General features: G+C 38.6%; 1 protein-coding gene across 1 annotated transcript in view; it reads left to right on the forward strand.

Moving 5' to 3' along the window:
• Nucleotides 1–19,337, forward strand: part of OCA2 (OCA2 melanosomal transmembrane protein) — a 220,710-nt gene that overhangs the window by 95,660 nt on the left and 105,713 nt on the right. Inside the window, exons 14-18 of the mRNA XM_068923152.1 lie at nucleotides 4,092–4,163; nucleotides 5,032–5,097; nucleotides 6,181–6,237; nucleotides 7,241–7,365; nucleotides 11,048–11,186. Coding sequence (XP_068779253.1) covers nucleotides 4,092–4,163; nucleotides 5,032–5,097; nucleotides 6,181–6,237; nucleotides 7,241–7,365; nucleotides 11,048–11,186 — 459 coding nt within the window. The remainder of the gene's footprint in view (nucleotides 1–4,091; nucleotides 4,164–5,031; nucleotides 5,098–6,180; nucleotides 6,238–7,240; nucleotides 7,366–11,047; nucleotides 11,187–19,337) is intronic.

Here is a 19,337-nt window from a genome sequence, read left to right on the forward strand (position 1 = left end):
TGCAAAAAGCTAGCATCATCCTTTGCAGTTCCATTGAGTCAGCACTGCTAGGTGTTCCTCAGACAAAAATGAAGATGATTCTGATGATGAGACTGCCCCTTTCCTGAAGAGGTTATAAGGTTTGCAGTCAGGCTGGGAGGTTGGGTGCAGGCTGCGAGAATACAGGCTTTGCGTCTTCCTGCTCTGTCCTGCCTCTTCTGTCTCCATGGCCATTGCTTGCTTTTTAAAGAAAATTTTCAAGCAAGTGAGATAAGGAACTTTTGTAAGAAGTGCTTTTTATAGAGTGGCCAAACTGTGACTGGACCAGTGAGCTGTGACAATACATATGTGGGATCCTGTGGGGAAGAAATAAGGGAGTGAAAAGAAACTGAGGGGTCACTTTGCCATGTGGTTTTGACACACTGAGAAGGATCAGAAAGAGTGGGAGTGTGTAAGTGCGCATTTATGCGCAAATGACAGAGATGTGAGTAAGAAGCAAATTGGAGAGAGAACAAAAGACAAAGAGAGAAGAGCTTGTGCAATGTGTGTGCAGAGTGGTAAGAGTTTCAGTGATGATTTTTGTCGAAGGAGTGCAAATGTGTAGCAGAACAGAAGTCCAGGCAAGAGGTTATCAGTGCTGGGAGATGGATTTCGGAATGGAGAGATAAAAGAGAGAAGAAAGTGAAGATGTATTGTCACAGAAAGATCCACAAGAATTATTGGCTACATCAGTGTCTGTGATGAGGATGCATTATGCTGAATCTTGTGCAAATGCGTATTAGAGCCCCACTGTCCAAAGTAGCTCCTCTCAGTTATTCAGAGCCTGTGTATCATTGGTACTAACTGTATGTGGAAAGACCCTTAGTATCTTCCCCTCCATGAAATGCAGCCAGTAATAAATCTCTGAGTTTCTTTGATTGACTTTGATAGACTATTCAGTCTGTAACTTGTTATCTCTAACTCCACAGGTCTACTTAAAATGGCTGGATTGACCAGAGGTTAGGGCTGGCCTTGTTGCCTGCGTTTAGTTGCTCTTACTGCTAACATAACTTACTCTTGAGCCATCATTTCTCTTTGCTTCAGAACTTAATTTGTGAAATGGAGACTCTGTCCAAACAGGTCAGGCAGCCAATCAAAATTTGTGATCTCGTAGGCTATTTCTGTTTGAAAGAGAAACTCCTTATGAATCAGGGTTCTTTAAGGGCAATTGTCCTTGCTTACTAAAGACTGCACAAAGATATCCTTTCTCAAGCCTGAGAAGGATCAATTAAATAGAGATGATTTCTCTGTACTCAGAAGGCCACCAAATCTTCAACTTCCCTGGGGCTAACTGTCTGTGTTAATTTATTTCTGAGCTCTTCTTTTGATTCTATACCTGAACTTTTACTAGCGCATACTTGTGTTTACTTGTGTTTTACTTGTACTCTGAGATTCACCATGAAGTGGTATTTGTCCTCTTTCCAGACTTCAAAAGGGTCTAGATCAGGTCCATACTATTTTCCATAAGAGTAATAGCTGAATTTTGCCCTGCAAGTGTGAGATTTTCCAGAGATACAAATTACATAGGTAAAAGGTGGACATGTCTTCAAATAGTGGCATAATTTACAACCTATATCTCTTGATTTCTCCATTTGCCTTTAAAAATGCCTTTATGAATATGTGTGTTTTTGGGGCGCTTGTCTTGTGTGAAAATAAAATTAAAGAGTAAATCACCCTTTGCTAAACCTCCTCCAAATCTCAACTTTTAAATAATTATGTCTATACATAAGGGTGCTTCCTGTGTTTTACATAGCTTCCACTTGATAATTTGCCGGAGTGAAGAGCTGCACGTTTGACAAGTTTTTTGCAGTAGAGATTTGCACCTGAATAGTCATTGTTCATTCTTAAGGATCTGACTTACCTGTGTATATGCATCTTTAAAAATCACCAGGATGAAAGTGCTGAGGGATGACTCCATTGGTAGGAAATTTTTTTCCACATTTCTGCAGAAGATAAAGCAAATTTCACTCACAGGTGACAGCAAACTCTTAGAAACGGAGAAAGCAGTCAACCCAGTGTAGACAATTAAGTGTACAATGATGACAGCAAAAATGTTTATGTGGCAATATGGAAAAGTAACAATCCAAAAATTCTACAAGCAATCAAATCTCAGAACATGCATAACATCTTTCCGAGAACTGCAATACAGATAGCTAATGAGAGTGATTAGATGAGCAGAAAGCCTCCAGTCTGAAGACAACCGAGGATTCTCCAGTAATTTGTTTTTGAACTTACTTTGCCCCGGTATAAGAATATGATCTCCTTCCCTGACGGACATCTCTTCTTCATGTCTTTTATTGGAATGAACTGTAAGACCTAATTGCTGCATCCCACTGTCAGTCTCAATAGTTGTCACACGTATCAAATGCCCCCAACCTTGCAGAATCAGAAGAGCGATTCATGTGCTTTCATATCAACATTCTGAAACTGGAAATTGAAGATGAAACAATGACTTATCACATCCATTGCTGTGGGAGTTGGTTGGTTATGTAGTCTGTGCTATGTACTTTTATGTCATTAGCACATAGAAGCCTTGGTTTGATCTGCTTTGTCACAATGGATAAGTTATCCTCTGGTGTATTTTTGACAAAAACATAGGAGAATGAACCAGATTTTGTTTTCAGCTCTTAAAATTTGTCAACTTTATATTCATTTTTCTAGTCATTTGGTAAATTTATTTGCTGTGTAGAAATAATGTTACTGTTAAAATTTTAAGTTCAAGGAAAAAATCAAAGCCAAATGTCTCCTTTTCTTCTTTCCTTTACAAGCAGGCAGGAGGGTCTTGAGATGTCCACATCCTATTGTTTCTCATCAGTAAAATATTCTTATGAACTTAGTACGAATGAGATATTTCTAGACTGCCTTACTTCTTTCTCAGAAATAATTCTGACTTGTGTCTGAATAATATTTAAACACACTAATAGTAAGTATTGTTGATTAGATTAGGTCTTTCATAGCGTAAGTTTTATTAATTACATTTTTACTTTAACTGAGTTATTTTAAACAATGTATGAAACAGATCTTCCAGACATGGTGGATTAAATAATTACAAATAAACGCTTGGAGTATAAAGCAAGTTTTCAGGGCATGTTGGCTTTAATACTTCCTCCTTGAGTATGTTGAGTGCAATTCAGTCGTTAGATACATAGACATGCACAAATGTTTTTAGAGTGTTTAAATTGTTATATTATTAAAAGAATGTCTATTTAAGTGTTTTGTTGTGGTTGGAAGTTTGGATTCTATTTTCAAATACGTTGCTTGTATGTTAGGGAAGCACTAGAGATGGGGAAAAGCACCGCTCAATGCTCGGTTAGTCTATGCACTGGTGAAGGCAGCTGAGGACACTCACGAGGCAACTGGTAGGGAAATCACTTGTCAAGGCATCGGATCTGTATACTTCTTTGGAGGAGACTTGGAACTGAGGAGAGCATGCTAAAGGTGTCCAGCGAATTTTAGCTGAAGTATCTGGCTTTTACGTGTGCGAGCAAGAAAGTACGCGGGCTTACCAGATGTATGTGTACTCCAGACTACAAGCTGGACCTAAAACTCCATGTCTAGTATGTCTGTGCAGGATTCACCTGCCCTGAATCTGAGCATTTTGCTTTCAGCTTGCAAAGGAACAAGCACCTAGAAAAAATGATTTATCTATCTGATTTGCTGAAACATGTTATTTCCTTCCCATGGGCTATGAAGGAAAATCAGCATGGCTAGCTCCGACTGAGATGCCTAGCTTTTTGATCCTTAAGTTATGAAAGACGATTTGCTTTCCTTCTTAGGTTACTGGTTGACAAATACGGGAAATTGGTCCCCCGCTCCCTTCTCTGCCTTATCTGAGGTGTCCTAGTAGGGTTTCTTACAGGCATGATTTTTTTTTTTTTTTTTCATTCCTACACTGAGGCAAAGTAATCTGCTGTTCTCTGGTCAGGTCTTACTGAGAGGAGGTTGGGGCAGAAAAAGGCAGAAAAAACAAGACAAGAATCCACTATAGAAGCATTTATCCTTTCCCTTCCTTCCTTTTAAGAATAAGGAGATGTTTAAAAGGATTTTCAGTCATTTCTTACCATTTGTTGCAGATTGTTCACAGAACCCTTGCAGCGATGTTGGGCTCTTTGGCAGCGCTGGCTGCTTTAGCTGTTGTTGGGGAGGTAAGTTATAAAATATAAGTGTTCACTTTGTTTCTGTGTATGATATCATAAATTCCAGTGCTTATCCTGTTTGAAATGGCCACAAAATATAACAATATTTTTAAGAGAGGTGCCAGGACAGATATTGTGATGGGGAGGCGTCCTGGGGAAAAAGAATAGCCTAGGGTGTAGACAGGGAGAGGGAAAAAAGTCAGTTGGTGCTATTTTGTTCTGAGTTTCAGGAAGCTGGGGACAGCCATTTTCAGCTTAATTTAGATTTACTTTAATTCACTTTAATTTTGTTATTTTCAGTAGTGTCAGGTTTCTGATCAAACCCAAATGCAAACACACTGCCTTATGCTGCCCTAAATAATTATACCTCAAGCTTACACCTTCCAGTCCTATTTTTTTTTTACTCGCTTATCCTTATTTGATATTTAGCAAAACGTCTGATTGATTTTCTCAGTATTTATCATAACTGGTCACCGTATCACTGCTCTTATGTTCCTTTAAAGTCCCTCCAGTTTGTGCATAGATGAAGTTGAATGTTTCTGTTCTGTTAGCAAAAAAAATTGAGGTGTAACCTATAATTCAATTTTCATTTATTTCTGTAATGCTACATAAGGAGCAAATAGCTAAACCAATAGCCTAATGTAGGCATCTGATAATGACCCACTTAGATGCCAGTAGTACTTCGAATTAGTAATAATAATAATAGTAGTAATAATAATAATAAAAGAGTCTGTTTTGGGTGCCTTGTAGGAACGCATTAATTTTTATTATAGCTTATTTAAATGGCTCAACAATTAAATGGAGTTTATGTTTCCACAGCTAATAGCAAGTTAGGTGTTCCATGGTATTCACTGGTAATTGTATTTTTTGATTGCAGAGGCCAAGTATGGTCAAAGTGGTGGAGTGGATTGATTATGAGACACTGGCGCTGTTGTTTGGAATGGTAATGAAAATGTATCTTTTGTTCTAAATGTTCTGAAACAATCGCATTCAATATCTAGTTTCCTTTTTAATCATTTTCTTAATTATACTATTACTGACACATCTGATGATGAAAATTTGGCCCTTGAGGGATTTATCAAAAGCAATAATCATCAGACCTCTGAAGGAAGAGAAACCTTTGGAATATGTTGATCTCCTCCTGTTTTTTCATCCATAAAATCATGTTGATAACATACTAAAAACATCCTTTAGGTCTATAAATGGAAAGACCTGTTTAAGTGCCAAGTATTATCACTCTCATTCATCTTGTTAATTTTGTTTACTCAAACCCTTCCTCAAACACATTCTACTGGAAAAAGTGGTTATCTTTGTCTTAGTCAGTGCTATGTTTGGAGCCAAAATAAGCAAACCAGAAATGGAAGTGAAATATCTGATTAAGTTGTAATAATATATCATTTTAATCACTTTGCCCAGAGCTATTTATGGTAAAAAGTGTTGTCCAAGTGTTATTAAACTGTAACACAAAATATGCATTGTACACAGACAAAACTGCCATTATCTGTTGCCATTCTTAGCTTTTCTTATTTCCTGACACTAATTCTCCCCCTGCCAATGAAAAAAAAACCTGTTAGGAGTAAAAGGAAAGGACTGGAAACCTTCCAGAAGTGTGGGAAAATGTAAATAATTTTTGCGGCTGATATCATCTGTACTCTCTACAGCATTACTGCAGAAAGCACACACACAGTCTTTGGCTTCTTTTGATTAATGGCATAAGGGAGATCTATTGAGTGTTTAATGTATGATGCCTACTTAGTCTTTACAAGTAAAATTCAGGCAAGACTAGTATGACACCTACGCACCATTTATATTGAGACCTAAATTTCACCATACGATGTGCTAACAATAGCTATCTGACAGCTGTCATAGATATCCTGATACCAGGCTGATCAGATTCCCAAAAAACCTGAAACACAAAATGGTAGCGGATATGAAGGACTTTTGCTGCAACCACAAGCCGCGTGACTTTGCTTTTGCGTAATAATTCAGTTACAAGCCATTCTTTTTTCCTCCTCTCTTTCGGTAGATGATTTTGGTGGCCATATTCTCAGAAACAGGATTCTTTGATTACTGTGCGGTAAAGGTAGGCTTGTTTTGGTGTTCTTGAATACTACTCCATTAATAAAGTTGGTATTTAATCAGACCTACTACACTAAACACTAACTTTGATAAACCTTTCTTAGTATAGTGTATATTTATCACGCTATAAATGACAGTGGTCAACTTGCAACTTGAGAAAAATCTCTAAGAGGGTGAAAGGAAGCCCTTGTGGCAACTGTATTGTACAGGAGAAAGGCAAAGACCCCAGTAAGGTCTATCAACCCATGTATAATATCTAGTTGAGTTATCCCACTAACTTCCCCAGGACTGCAGTTCTTCTGTAGCTGAAATCTGTATTTACCTCATCAGTAGGAGAGAGGAAATATGGGAATGATCGTTAGGTTTGCAATCCTACATGGTTATACGGCCACAGACCTTTGCACAGCAGCAGAAGCAAAGGCTATATGAAAAAGGTAATTCCAAGGGATTGGTTGCAGAGCAAGTGTCACCCATGGTTAAGGACTCCTTCACCTGCTGCATAGCTTTATTTTCTTGAGAGCAGTGGGAAGAAGTAAAACAAAAAAAAACCAAAAAGGACTACCTTGAGCACAGGAGCCCAAATATAGGTAGGCACAACCCCTGCCTAAATAGCTGCCCAGAGGATGCAGCCATGATGGGGCTGCTTGGAGGATGGGGAGAGTCTCCCAGTGTGTGGTGCAGGCAGGAAGGCTGAACGGCGGCAGCCCACCCGCAGCGTCAGCCCGGACCATGGGGCTCTGCCCTGCACCCCTTGCCAGCACCGAAGCGTGGGTATCTCTTCAGACAAGCGTCTTCCTCTGCATAATGGAAATGTTTGCCCACTTCCACTAAGTGTTCTGTTGCTAAAATAACTAATGTCTGTGAGTGCGCTGCTGGAAGTGCATAGGGTGTTAAATGCTCTGAGCTCACTCTTGCCTCACCTTTGGTAAAATTCGTAATCGTTTTTGAAAATTAAGCTGGAATGTTCTTGTCCCTTTATTTTGTTGCTATTTGTTTGGTTTCGTTAGGCCTATCGATTCTCTAGAGGCAAGGTGTGGGCCATGATAACGATTCTGTGCCTGATTGCTGCTATTCTTTCTGCATTTTTGGACAACGTCACCACAATGATGCTCTTTACTCCAGTAACCATAAGGTACTTTATCGTTATGGTTTTGGACTCGGTATTTCATAGCCAGCAATCAGTAGTAGATATGTGTGCAAAATACTTGTTTGGACTTTTCTTCAATCATCTACATGGAAATTAAAACTTCAAATATTCCTGTTATAATAGGGTAAAGAGATAATGCTTTCAAGGGATCAGTTGCCTTTTTTCTTTTGTGTTGATAGTCAGTGCATATTTGAAGGCTGTTTAACTGCTTTGCCAGCTAACTATTCTGACTTGTCTCCACATCTGAACTGCAATAGCAAATTGCACCAAATGCTCCACGGGGGATGAAATTTTTCCCTGTAATCAGGGAGTTTTTTTTTTTTTTTGAATTAAAGCTGTCTTGTCTTTTACTGTCTAATGCCTGTATAAAATTTTGGCTTGTAATTTATGTTTCAGGGAAGTTGTTATTCCTTCTAATACTAGTGACAATTAATGAACTAAAAAAATCTTCAAATTTTAAGTAGAAGTCTTATTTTGGAACATGAGATTGAATTTTATTCCTGTGACTGACCATGATATTGGTACAGCCCCAGGTTAATTTCATGATTTCAGATGAGATATTTGGGATTTTTATTAAGTAACAGTGAATTTAATTACTTCAGATTTCTGTAAATTAGTAACATATGATTTGCAATTACATTTACATTTACATGTGTGATTATAAATTACTGTTTAACCTGAATTTAACCTGCATTATAGCCAAGCAAATCTGGTTAATCCTGTTCAGTTTCTGAAAAATATAGGGTGGTTTTAAAATGATTTGAAGTGATGTAATGCTTGCAGTCGTTATCACATTAAAGTACACAAAATTCTATTAAGATATGCTCCCGCTTTAAAATTTCATTTAAAGCACTAAAGACCAATTTTGCAAGTGGAATTTATTCTAGACTGGGAAACAGCTGGTGAATGAAAGCTCCATTTGTCTTCTATCTAATTAAATTTTAAAGAGATCACTTTGCTTTACTCCAATCAATAATTTCACCTCTTGCCGTAAGTAACATTGGAATTATTAAACGCCAAGCTTTACTCAACTGTGTTGCAGAATGTTTTGAATTAAATATGATTGGGAACGGATTGAAATTCAGAGGTCTATGTATCACGAACTACTGTTCATAGGCAGAGCTACCGTAGCATTTATTCTGTTTTGTGCCAAACGAGTTTGTAACACTGAAGAAGGGGAAAGTCGGTATGCAGGAAACATTTGTACTTTGAATTACTATCAAAGCTAAGACAGAATTTGATCTCAGGCAGTAAAACCAAATAATTGTCTGCCTATTTCTGATAACTTCATGCTGGAAGTCTTTTTGTTTTTATCTTACTGTCATTCTTTCCAGTCCTTGTCTACAGCTTCGCTATGCTGCTCTACGCTGTCATTACCATGGAGATAAAGCTTGCAGAAATTCTACTGATTCTATGACTATAGGGAGTTAGGCTACCATTAATAGGACACCAAATACGATACTTGTTCCTCTTTGCATTTGGTAGTAAGCTGATAAAAAAAAAAAAAAAAACTAGCCGTTTTTAGCTATAGTTTAAGGTACTTCATTACTGGGAACTGAAAAGGGCTAATGCTTGTTTCCAGGAGATTATATAGCTGGGGTAAATAAACTGGAAAAGTTCAATCCTGCTATACAGCTAATACATTGACATTGTTTTATGCTTGGGTCCTGGCCTTTCTTAGGGTACCTTAGAGGTTTTTATTTTAAACTATCACTAAGACCATCCAAAAAAAAATCACTAAAGGAAATTTAAGGTTATACCTCAAAACATTTGGAAGTCAATGAATGATGAAGTTAAAATTACAAGGCAAATCATAGTATGGTCCCTAGGCCAGCTGTACTACAAAGTACTCTCCAACTGCGTAAATTTATGCTTTTAGGCAAGTAGTATATTTTTGTGCAGTTATTCTGGAGTTTTATATACTGATATATGTGGCATCTGACAGTGTTTCTTCAGAGTTTCAAATTGATGCTCTTGGTGACAGCGTAAGTGTATTAAGTTAAGCTTTCATGCAATACACTCTTTTCTCTTTGAAATACAGATTTTAATGATATAGATTTAGCCTGAACGATAAAGTTCAGCTCTCCCTTCAGGGAAACGTGTGACAGCACCACAATTGCAGGAAATCCTCAGCAAGCACTCTTCCTGTCCATTCTTTCACAGTTCCCGTGTCATGTACAGGGAGCAATAGTTTAAGTGTGGCCACTGAAAGGGCACTTAAGAGGCGTGCTTACTTTATCTCTCCTTCTGGCTCATTCCCACGGTCTGGTGTGTTGTGGTGCTGGGGGCAGGTGGATAGCAAGACTTGCTTCGCGCCAATCTAGCCCCGTGGAGATAGCTGCTGAACTCAAGGAGTTTCAGACCTCTGCTCCTGCCCATATTCTCTGGTATGGCTTGGCCGTGTTTGCCATGGGATCCTCCTTTTCCTCCAAGCGCGGCAGGTGGGAGAAGGCAGCATGCTTGATGACCCGTGGCAAAGAAAGTAGCGTGGAGTGGCCCTCTTAGGTTCAGGTCCTTGCCTCATCAACAGCTTTGTCTGGCTCCAGGTGAAGATGTAACTCCGTTTTGTTTAATAAAACACAGCCTAGTGGTTATGACATATACCTAGGATATGGGTGCTAGAATTACCTCAGCCTCTGTGCTTACTTTGGAGCTACATTTTGATGAGTGTGACCAGGAACGTCTGTCATTCCCTATTCCAAAGCATCTAGGTGTGAGCTCAACTGTAATAAGCATTTAATGTCATGCCCCAAGTTTCAGGTCAACATGCACTTCAGAAATGAGCATATTGCACAGATCTATGTATAAGTATAATCTGTGTAAATTTAAGTAATCTGCATGCAGATTACTGTGTGCAAGTGGTCTCTGAATTGGAAAGGATCATAAGGTTACTGAGTCAATCCTATTTGCCAGAGCACTTTAAGATGCTGCTTGTTACTGAAAGCTATTTTTTTACCGAATATGAAATATGCTTACTAACCTATTTGGTCCTTGAGCTGTCAAAAACATTTTTAAGGTTTATTTAATAATAAGGAATGTACGGTTTCTATTCTTCCTGCATTACAAATAAATCTAGATATATGCAAGAGAGAAAGGATTAAAAAAAAGGGAACAGAATAGACTGGGTAAACCTAGGCTGAAAGCTGAGCTCACTGATAGATGATTCATGGCTAATAAATTGCCTGGATGATCCTACAATTTTGCTTCCCACAAGAAAGTTAGTAACTCAGGCTCAGTGCAGAGTTTGCAGTCACCTGGAATAATTTTCCATAGGTCAGTGTAGCTTGGGGAAACGTGGTTGAAAAAGTTGTATGACATTGAGAATTACATTTTAAGTTTGAAATGCTAACTTTCTCAGTAGTCAAACTCTTGTAATCATTTGGTATTTTTAATGAAATGCTTTTTAAAAAAATGTGTCAATTTCATTACAGTAACTATTGCAATATAAATGTAAAATATCTACTTTTTCTACATTTATATTGCCATAATTACTGCAGTACATATAAAATTAAAACTTCAATAATGCACACATACACATATAAATACAGTCTATAACATCCTGCAATTTTTAGTGAAAGAATTGCATTCTGTAAATTGTATAAATTTTAAGGTTTAGGGTAATTTAATCAAAGGGTAGGAGATGATTTGCATTTTCTTTATATTGCAGGCTATGTGAAGTACTTAATCTTGATCCTAAGCATGTCCTGATTGCAGAAGTAATCTTCACAAATATTGGAGGGGCTGCCACGGCCGTTGGAGATCCTCCAAATGTGATTATTGTTTCAAAGCAGAAGCTGAGGAAGGAGGTATGTATAGTATTGTAAGCTGTTCTGCTGCTAAAATTAACTACAGATGTCTATTTATGGAATGTGAGATCTTTTCCTCCCCCATCCATATAAGCACAACACAGTCCACTTGTTCTGCCACACTATTTCTTTCTCAGTAGGACTATCAGACAGAATAGAGTGATTTTTTTGGGGTAGAGGGGAAAACTGTGATGAAAAATAGACTTTTTGATATGGACTGAGACTACCGATTTTCTTTATTTTGGGGCTTTTCCTTGTCAATGGCAAAATGAAGAAAGAAGCAAAGCAAAGGAGGGATATAAACAGAGAGTAGGAAAGTGGAAAAAAAAGAGAAACAGATGTGAAAAGAAAGGAGAAAATCCAAATATATTTTTTTTTTACAGTAGTTCTTCTCCCAAAAAATACATGTACTGGGAACATTCATTCCTTTTTAGGCCTTATAAGACAGAACTAACTTTGGACGTTTTTGAAGCGTTCTCATGCACAAAGACTGCAGCAGGCAGCATGCGCGCAGCAAGAGGTGGCATCGCCTTGTGCGGCACCTGTCACATGCAACTCAGATGCCAGCTGAGAGCTAGTCAATTAACAGGCATCCACCTGGATGGAGGATGAGAGGAGAAGAGCGGCGCCTTCCATGTAGCACAGACCTCAGCTGGCTCTTAGCTCCTGCCAACGTTTTGATAGCCCCAGAGTGTAACGAGACAAATTTAACTTCCCATTTTTGGCTCTCCTATTGAAGAACCAAATTGCTTCATTTTTCTGGCTGGCTAGTGCCAAAGAGGAGGCTCCAGTGCGCAGCGCCGGGCTGCACAGTGGTGCTCCTGAGCCCTGAGAGGTGACGTTTCGGGGCTGCGCCGCCCCCCCCCCCCTCCCACCCACATTCGGGTGGGTAAAGCAGCCACCTGCAGGCTCCCTCCTTCTCCACGCTGGATTTGGGGGAGAGCTGCCACTTGAGCTGCCACTTGCTGCCAGTTTTCCCAAGCTGTTCCCGTGACGTTCCTCACTGAAAAGCACTGCGCTTGCCTTGGGGTCCTTTTGCGCATTGCCAGTGTCCAACGCCCTGGGGAGGTCGGGGGGCTCTGACCAGGCAGTGAGGGCCAGCCCCTCTTGGGACAGCAAGTGCTGCTGTCCTCCTGCCCTTTCGCAGGGCTGTGCCAACAACCATCGACACGGCAGCACGTGCAGCTGTGTAATGGGCTAGTCTGCAAGGACACCACATACTTGTTTTTTGTTTTGGCCAGGTTTTACAGAATGGTTCCTGAAAAAAAGCCATGAATAACGTTAAATAAATTCAGTGTAGCATACAGAGTAGTGCAAAAATAGCTGTGCAAATCTAATATAAAATGTAAATAAATATGCAAAAATGTAAACATAACTGTAATAGCTGGGAAATGTAACATAAAATCCTAGATTTTTTGAATTGGAGACAAATACGTTACTGTTGTGCCAAAAAAGGATCTCTCCTAACTAGTCAAATCTTCACAAAGGGAATTAAGTACTGTCCAGTTTAGAAAGTGTCTTTGAAAGTTCATAGTATAAATATGATTGAATTTACTTTCAAAATATTTGAAAGGAGCTACTATCACAGTTTAGCTGGGTGATGACTTTGGAGACTCTGTAATATTCCTGGGTGACGGTTTTGATAGTTAAATTTTACCTTTTTGAATATAAAAGCTATGCAACTATTTCAACCTTCTTTTCAAAAAGAGAATAATTAGTGCCTATCGCATAGGTCATTTTCCTAAATACTCAGAAGATCGTCATCTCTGTAGAACCTTTAGAAACAAGTATAAACAAGGGAAGCAATTAAGGAATCAAATTGAAAGAAAATAATTTGATATTTTTATTGAATGATGATTTTTAGGAGGACTCAGATGTATAAATACCCTAGCAAATGTGACATTTTAGCAAATTCACTGTTTGAAACAATCATAACAAGTTTCCAAACATTTTCAGTCTTTGGATTGTTTTCAGATCTCTGTTGCCTCAGTGGAAAAAAGATGTGAGCAAACAGATCAAATTCAACACAGTGCCGCGGGACTTGTACTCTTTTCTTCCTATGGTCTCATCTGTTATATCCGTATATATAAATAAAAGATGGTCAAAGACCTATCCTTGGCTCTGAGGTGAAGTGGCATGGACTGGCTTATGCCCTCACTGCTTAGGGCTCACCCCCTTTAAAGCAGATTTTTCTTGGCCAGAGTTAGTTGGAGGAGCTGGATAAAGCCAAGAGTGAAGGCAGGGAGGGAGCTTGTGCATTTACCCTCTTACAGTCTCCGCTGTTGAACCAACAGCTCACTTCCTAGTTTTGTCCACCTGCTCTAAGGAGAGCTTATTATTCAAAAGAAACATGGCCAGTCTTGCCTTACTTCTGAGACTAGTTCTGGCAACAGCTGCTGTGAGGAAGCTTTATATGATCAAACCTAAATCTGTGTCTAAAGTGTACAGGAAGTCTATGCTATATTTGTACCAACTAAAATTTATTCTTTTTTTATTTTCTGCTTTAAAGTATTTCAGAGCCAAAAATTCTTGAATGTAATCACTTATTTCAACGGCTTTCCAGAAACAGCACTACATATGTTATTGCCCACTATTCCTATGTTTCCTACAGAAAACAGCTTTTTTCCCCTCTTTTTAGTACTATTGGACATGGTTGTCCCATTTTAGAGAATTTTCCTCCTTCATATTTTCTTTGAAATTCCTCTTTCTATCATCCTGCATTCCTTTTTCAGTACTAGTTTTGTACAGCTAAGTATAGGAGTGTTTGAACAACTGCCTCTGTAGGAGGCCAATAGCATACAGTACTATGCAGTTGTTTGGTTTTCCTATTTTAGCAGGTGCCAGCAGAAGGTAAATCTTACCAATCTTCCTGAATGTCACTGTCGTACTTTGACCCTTAAAAGCAGCCTAGTGAGTTATGCAAGTCTACGCTTTCTTAGGAAGCCTTCGTTTGTTAAATCGAAACAAAATGAGGTGCAGTCATGTTACTTTGGGTGTTATTGGGTTATAGTGTTAGAAATGCTTTACTATTTATTTACAGTAGTGCTGGAGGGAGATTTTCTTCCCTAGGTTCTGGGGAAAACTCATGTCACATTACAGAAAGATTTTGTGAAAGGTGTATTTGAGTAAAAAAGCTTTTTGTTACAGCTTACTCATTAAAATGTACGGATAAGCTTGTTTATCTTTGTTGAGTTGCAAGCGGATGCCAAGAGAATTTTTTGTTTGTAGCAGTGGTTAATTTATAACACCAACGTCTTCCCTACCTCATGCCTGGAATCAGCGGAACTTTTGCATAACAGAAGAGGAAGATTTGCTTGTTGTTAGGTTGGAGGAAGAGAAAGTCTTACCAAATAGCATTTATGTATTTAGGTAAGGAAAATTTAGGTAAGGAAAATGCTGAAAATAAGGAGTTTCATTAAGAGCAAATGGAAAATTAATTTAATGAATACAAATGCTTTGTCCATGTTCTTTACTTTTTATTACCTTCAGAGTACTGTTACTGGGTTGCCATTGTTATCAAGTATTTTTGTCTTGAAGACATCAGCAGTTCTGTCTCCATTTTCATGTGTGCAATACGGCACACTTGAACTAGTTATTGCTTTCAGAAAGGCTGAGCATTAAGGCTTTAGTACTGGGGATCTTCCCAAATATCTACAGTGAGATATTTGAAATCAGAATTTACTTGGGCCCTAAGCTTAAAGGTTGTGATTACAAAATCTTTAGAGAAGGGGTGGTAAGTAGGTCTCCAAAGCAAAATGATGGAAAATAGTGTGTATTAGTGTAGCTTTAACCTGTCTAGAAGAGGTAATGATAACAGTGAAGACAGTGTTAGCCTGTGCTAGCCCCTGGATTATGTCCTCTTAAGGAACCTTCCTTATTCACTGTGGTTGTTAGTGTATGATAAAGCTTGCACTGTTGTGTCTTTCTGATTAGTGCTCCCAAACTTATGCTGCAATCGTTCCCTGTGACAAAGGAAGGGCTGCAGAGAGGCTGCAGAGCAAAACACACTCTATATTGGTTGAGACCATTTCGTGTGGTCGTTTTGGAAGAAACCGTGAGGAAGCTTCATTCAAGTCTTCGTTTATCATTCAGATTAATGGATAAAGAGAGATTAGCTTGATATATCCCAGAAAAAAACACATGCCTAGAAATGTGACGGGCTTCTGCTGTGCATTGCCCGTTTGGCTTTTCAACATATCCTGCCGACAGCAGATACAATAGGTGGGCATAGACCATTTGTATGATGTGCTGAGTAGAGCGGAGCAGTTTTGCAAAGGCCCGCTTGGCATGTACTACACATTTTAATTCCCCGTGCCCACTAAGGTGGAGGTTCCCAAGCATGTCAGATGTGTGCATGCTGCAGTTTATCCACTATTTGTGGAGGATTTTGGATATCCAGTAGCCCTCTGAGTTATTCCTGCTGTTCAGACGGAATTTACAAATGAACAGCCACCAAGTTCTCCTGTTGTGCTTTTCAGAGACTTTCAATCTTCATGTTAAAATTTACCGTGATACAATATTAGTTGTTTATATTTTATGAAAAATCTTGGTATGAACAACTTATGAATACAAGTAGATACCTTGAAAAATGGAAGAAAGTACTATATAGGATTGTATAAAGGCATTTCAAGCACTGCCAGATTGAGAAATAGATTCTTGTAATTTACTGGGCTATTTTTGTTGAGTTTGCCACATACAAGGTTTTACATTTTTAATCAATTTGTAAGAGTCCTGCTCTTTTTGTCAATGTTTCATTGATTCCTTTTCTCAAGAAAAATGAAATCTTAGATAAAGCATACAAAATAAGATCTATGATTTTATGACTGATTTCACAGACTTTTTCCAACCTCTACATGTAGTAATTAGTAGAGAACGTAGTACAGGACAAAAAAGGCGGTTCATCAGTGTTTCAGAAAAGCATTATTCTCATGCAAATGTGTTAGACCACCAGTGCTTTTTGGCTCACTGACATCATGAGCAGTTCCTCCTTCTGAGGCAACATGGGCCACAGTCACTTCGGCTCAGGTAGAAGGGATGTCTGTTGTTTCTATGCAGAGACAATAAATTATTCTAGTTCCTCCTTATTTTATTACTTTAAAAAATTAAATAAAGGACATTCTGACTAGAAATATAGCATTTTCTGCTCCCTGATTGTTGTACTTAACTATAATTTTTACTTTTCTTTACTCTAAAATGGCAGATTTATTCTGGAAAAGTTTGAATTACTAGAAATTAATTTCACGTCTCCATAAATAGTCAAAGAATTTGCGAGAGACCAGGAAGATGGAACAACAATATTTTAGGAAAACAGTATGACACTTTCTCTCAATATGAAACTGATATTTGACTTAGCATTTAAAACTATAAATCAGGCAGAAATACCCATTCTCTTTCAGCTTTTGACCTGTAGGCACAGAAGCCTTTATTTATTAAGTATTTATTGCCTATTGTGCATGTCAATTCTATTTCAGTCTATTGTGTGAGAAAGAAAATCTTTATGAAAATGACATTTGTTGAATGTACCAGACATGTGGAGCACTTTAATATATTTGTATAATGTTGAATCCTGGCCTCAACAGCGTAGGCAGTTAGTGCAGAGGACTCAGGAGGTACGAAACGTGATCCATAGTCACACAGGGAACGAACGCTGTCTCTGTAGAGATGTTGCATGCCCTTACTAGGGCATGAGAAAGAGCAGGAACAACAGATGAAGTAACTGTGCCACTTTCCTGGGATCCTGCCCGGCATAAAATGTGTAGGTGGTACAACGTAAACCCTCTCTCATGGAGCAGAGGGATCAGGAGAGAGGCTGAGGATTTCTATCACAGCCATGTCTCTGCTGCAGTAACACAGCAGTACACTGCCCCTTCTGGGGGGGGGGGGGGGAACTCCTTCCTCCTCATCTCATCCTCCTTACTCTTTTATGCTTTACTATTTGGAAAATAGGAATGGAATCTCAAAGTCCTTCAGAAATTGCCAGTTGATTACGAGTTCCCTGACAATATCAAGTGTGAAAGCTGTGATGTGTGTGCTGAAGAGCGGCTGGAGCATTACACATGGAGCTATGCGCCCAGACCAAAGCATCAGAATGAGCAGTCAATTGTCACCATGAGTCCTTCTTATAGAGGCATAGAAGTGATTGTACTTGGCAGTCCTTAGCCTTTGGATGGCTACAGGGTGCAAGTTATCCATGCCTAGAGGACATCAGGATCCATTTTCACTGGCTGACTCCTGTAGACCACTGCAAGGAGGCAATAGGAAGAAAGGAAAGCTGGGAGCAAGGGATTGGAAGAGAATTGGATCCAGCCTCACACTATCACAGGCGATACTATCATTTAAGCTCTTTCCTCAAGTAAGCACTCTCCATGTCAAAAAACGATTTATTTCAGCTGAATTGGAAAGCTGTTCTGCAACTGCAGCATGATAGCCTGTTTTTGTTTTTTTCCCTAAGGATCTCAAAATAAGAAAGATCAAAGAGATGGTATTATGAAGTTTAACAAGATCCTGAATCTCAGCCCAGTTACACTCTTTGAAAGGTTTGGGTAAGCTCCTGGATAGGATGCCAGAAAAGAAGTAGACAGTTTTTTCTCTTGTGAGAATGTCCACAAATCACTCTTAAGACTCATCTAAGTCAGCTCTTATACCATGAAGCTATATTAATCCTGATTTTTGAGAGTACTGTGATCTCCATCTCAGTTCAACTCTTTTCAGCTGTTAGTCAAGCCTGAGACCTCCTTATTAACCTCAGCTTTTTAGTTTGCCTTCCTGATTGATGTAATTTTCCTTTTCATAGGTAAATCAGTTCTGTGGGTTTGAAATGGCACTTTTCTTGCACTGTGTTTTTGTTTGAGAGGTTTCGGCTTTGCAACACTTCAATAACAAAGAGGCATTGTTTCTCTCCAAAACTGGTGTGATATTCAAAATTTAGAGACAAGTGACTTTGTATATCTGCATTTGTTTGCCATGAGCCACTTTCTGAAGCATAAGTTCTATTAACATATGATGTGCACATTACCAACTTGAACTCCAGAGTTTCCAGTGATTCTTCAGGTTCCTATTTCTCTATTTCCTGCAGTAGTAATTAGCTTTCTGTCTGAGTATCTCTAGAGACAACTCTTTTCAGCGTATTTTGCCTGATAGCTGGCTTTCTCTTCTCCGACATTGCTGTCAACCTAATAAAAAGTTCATATGCACCTCAATTTTTAAGATAGATGGGATGCAAAAGTAATTTTCCTTGTCCTGGCAACTCTGGGTTGAGTATGTTCTGACCAGCTAACTCTACTCTACTACTCCTCAGCCAGCTGTTTCCCCGTCATTCTGTTTTTCAGAGGAAAAGTTTTTTCCAGTCAGATTTAGGCATTGTTGTTTTGGCTGATGTTGCTTCAGTGTTTTTACAGCTCAATTCCTTTCAGCTTCCTAGCTTCCTTCAGATTAGTTTAGAGACCAAAGGAAATTGAATGCTTATTTCTCATACTTCTTGAACTGTTTAATGGCATATTCCAATGCTTTAACAACTTCCAAATGAAAGCCAGTTCACTTTGATTTTCAGGATTCTTATTTCTCCGGATTTTTGGGTAGCATTCTCCTCTCTTGCTTTCTCTTTCTTTTTGCTTTTGGCCATAATCTTAGAGGCAGCCTGTGTATAAGTTAGTCCACGTTAAATATCTATAATTAAGGAAATATGTAAGGGAGATATGCACTTTCTGTATTTTGTGGGCAGGTCTTACAAACATTGATCTTTTGTTCGTAGAATTTTATTTTTTTCTTTCATGGTTATTCATAAATTTCATAGTTTACAAATATTGATTTCATGCTCCATAAAAATATCTACTGTAGTGCTGAATCTTATCTTGATGCCCCTAGTACATATCCAGGCCAATCTTTATGAGCATTTATAAAACTGATCTGTCAAGTCTGTTCTGCAGAGGTGTCAGATGTTTGGTTGACCTATTAAGCAGGCAAACTGAACAAAAGTGTATTATTTTCTTTTATGGTAACATGTTTTTCCTCTGTATCTTACAATAACCCCATTCCAATTCCTAAAGATTCTTCTTTCTAATCCATAAAAGATGCAGTATCTAGATTATAACGAAAAGTCAGTAAATGAACAGTTATGCAGAATTTCAGCTTTCAGTGGCTGGAGAATAGAAG

The sequence above is a fragment of the Struthio camelus genome, chromosome 1, assembly GCF_040807025.1.
Source record: "Struthio camelus isolate bStrCam1 chromosome 1, bStrCam1.hap1, whole genome shotgun sequence".
Lineage (NCBI taxonomy): Eukaryota > Metazoa > Chordata > Aves > Struthioniformes > Struthionidae > Struthio > Struthio camelus.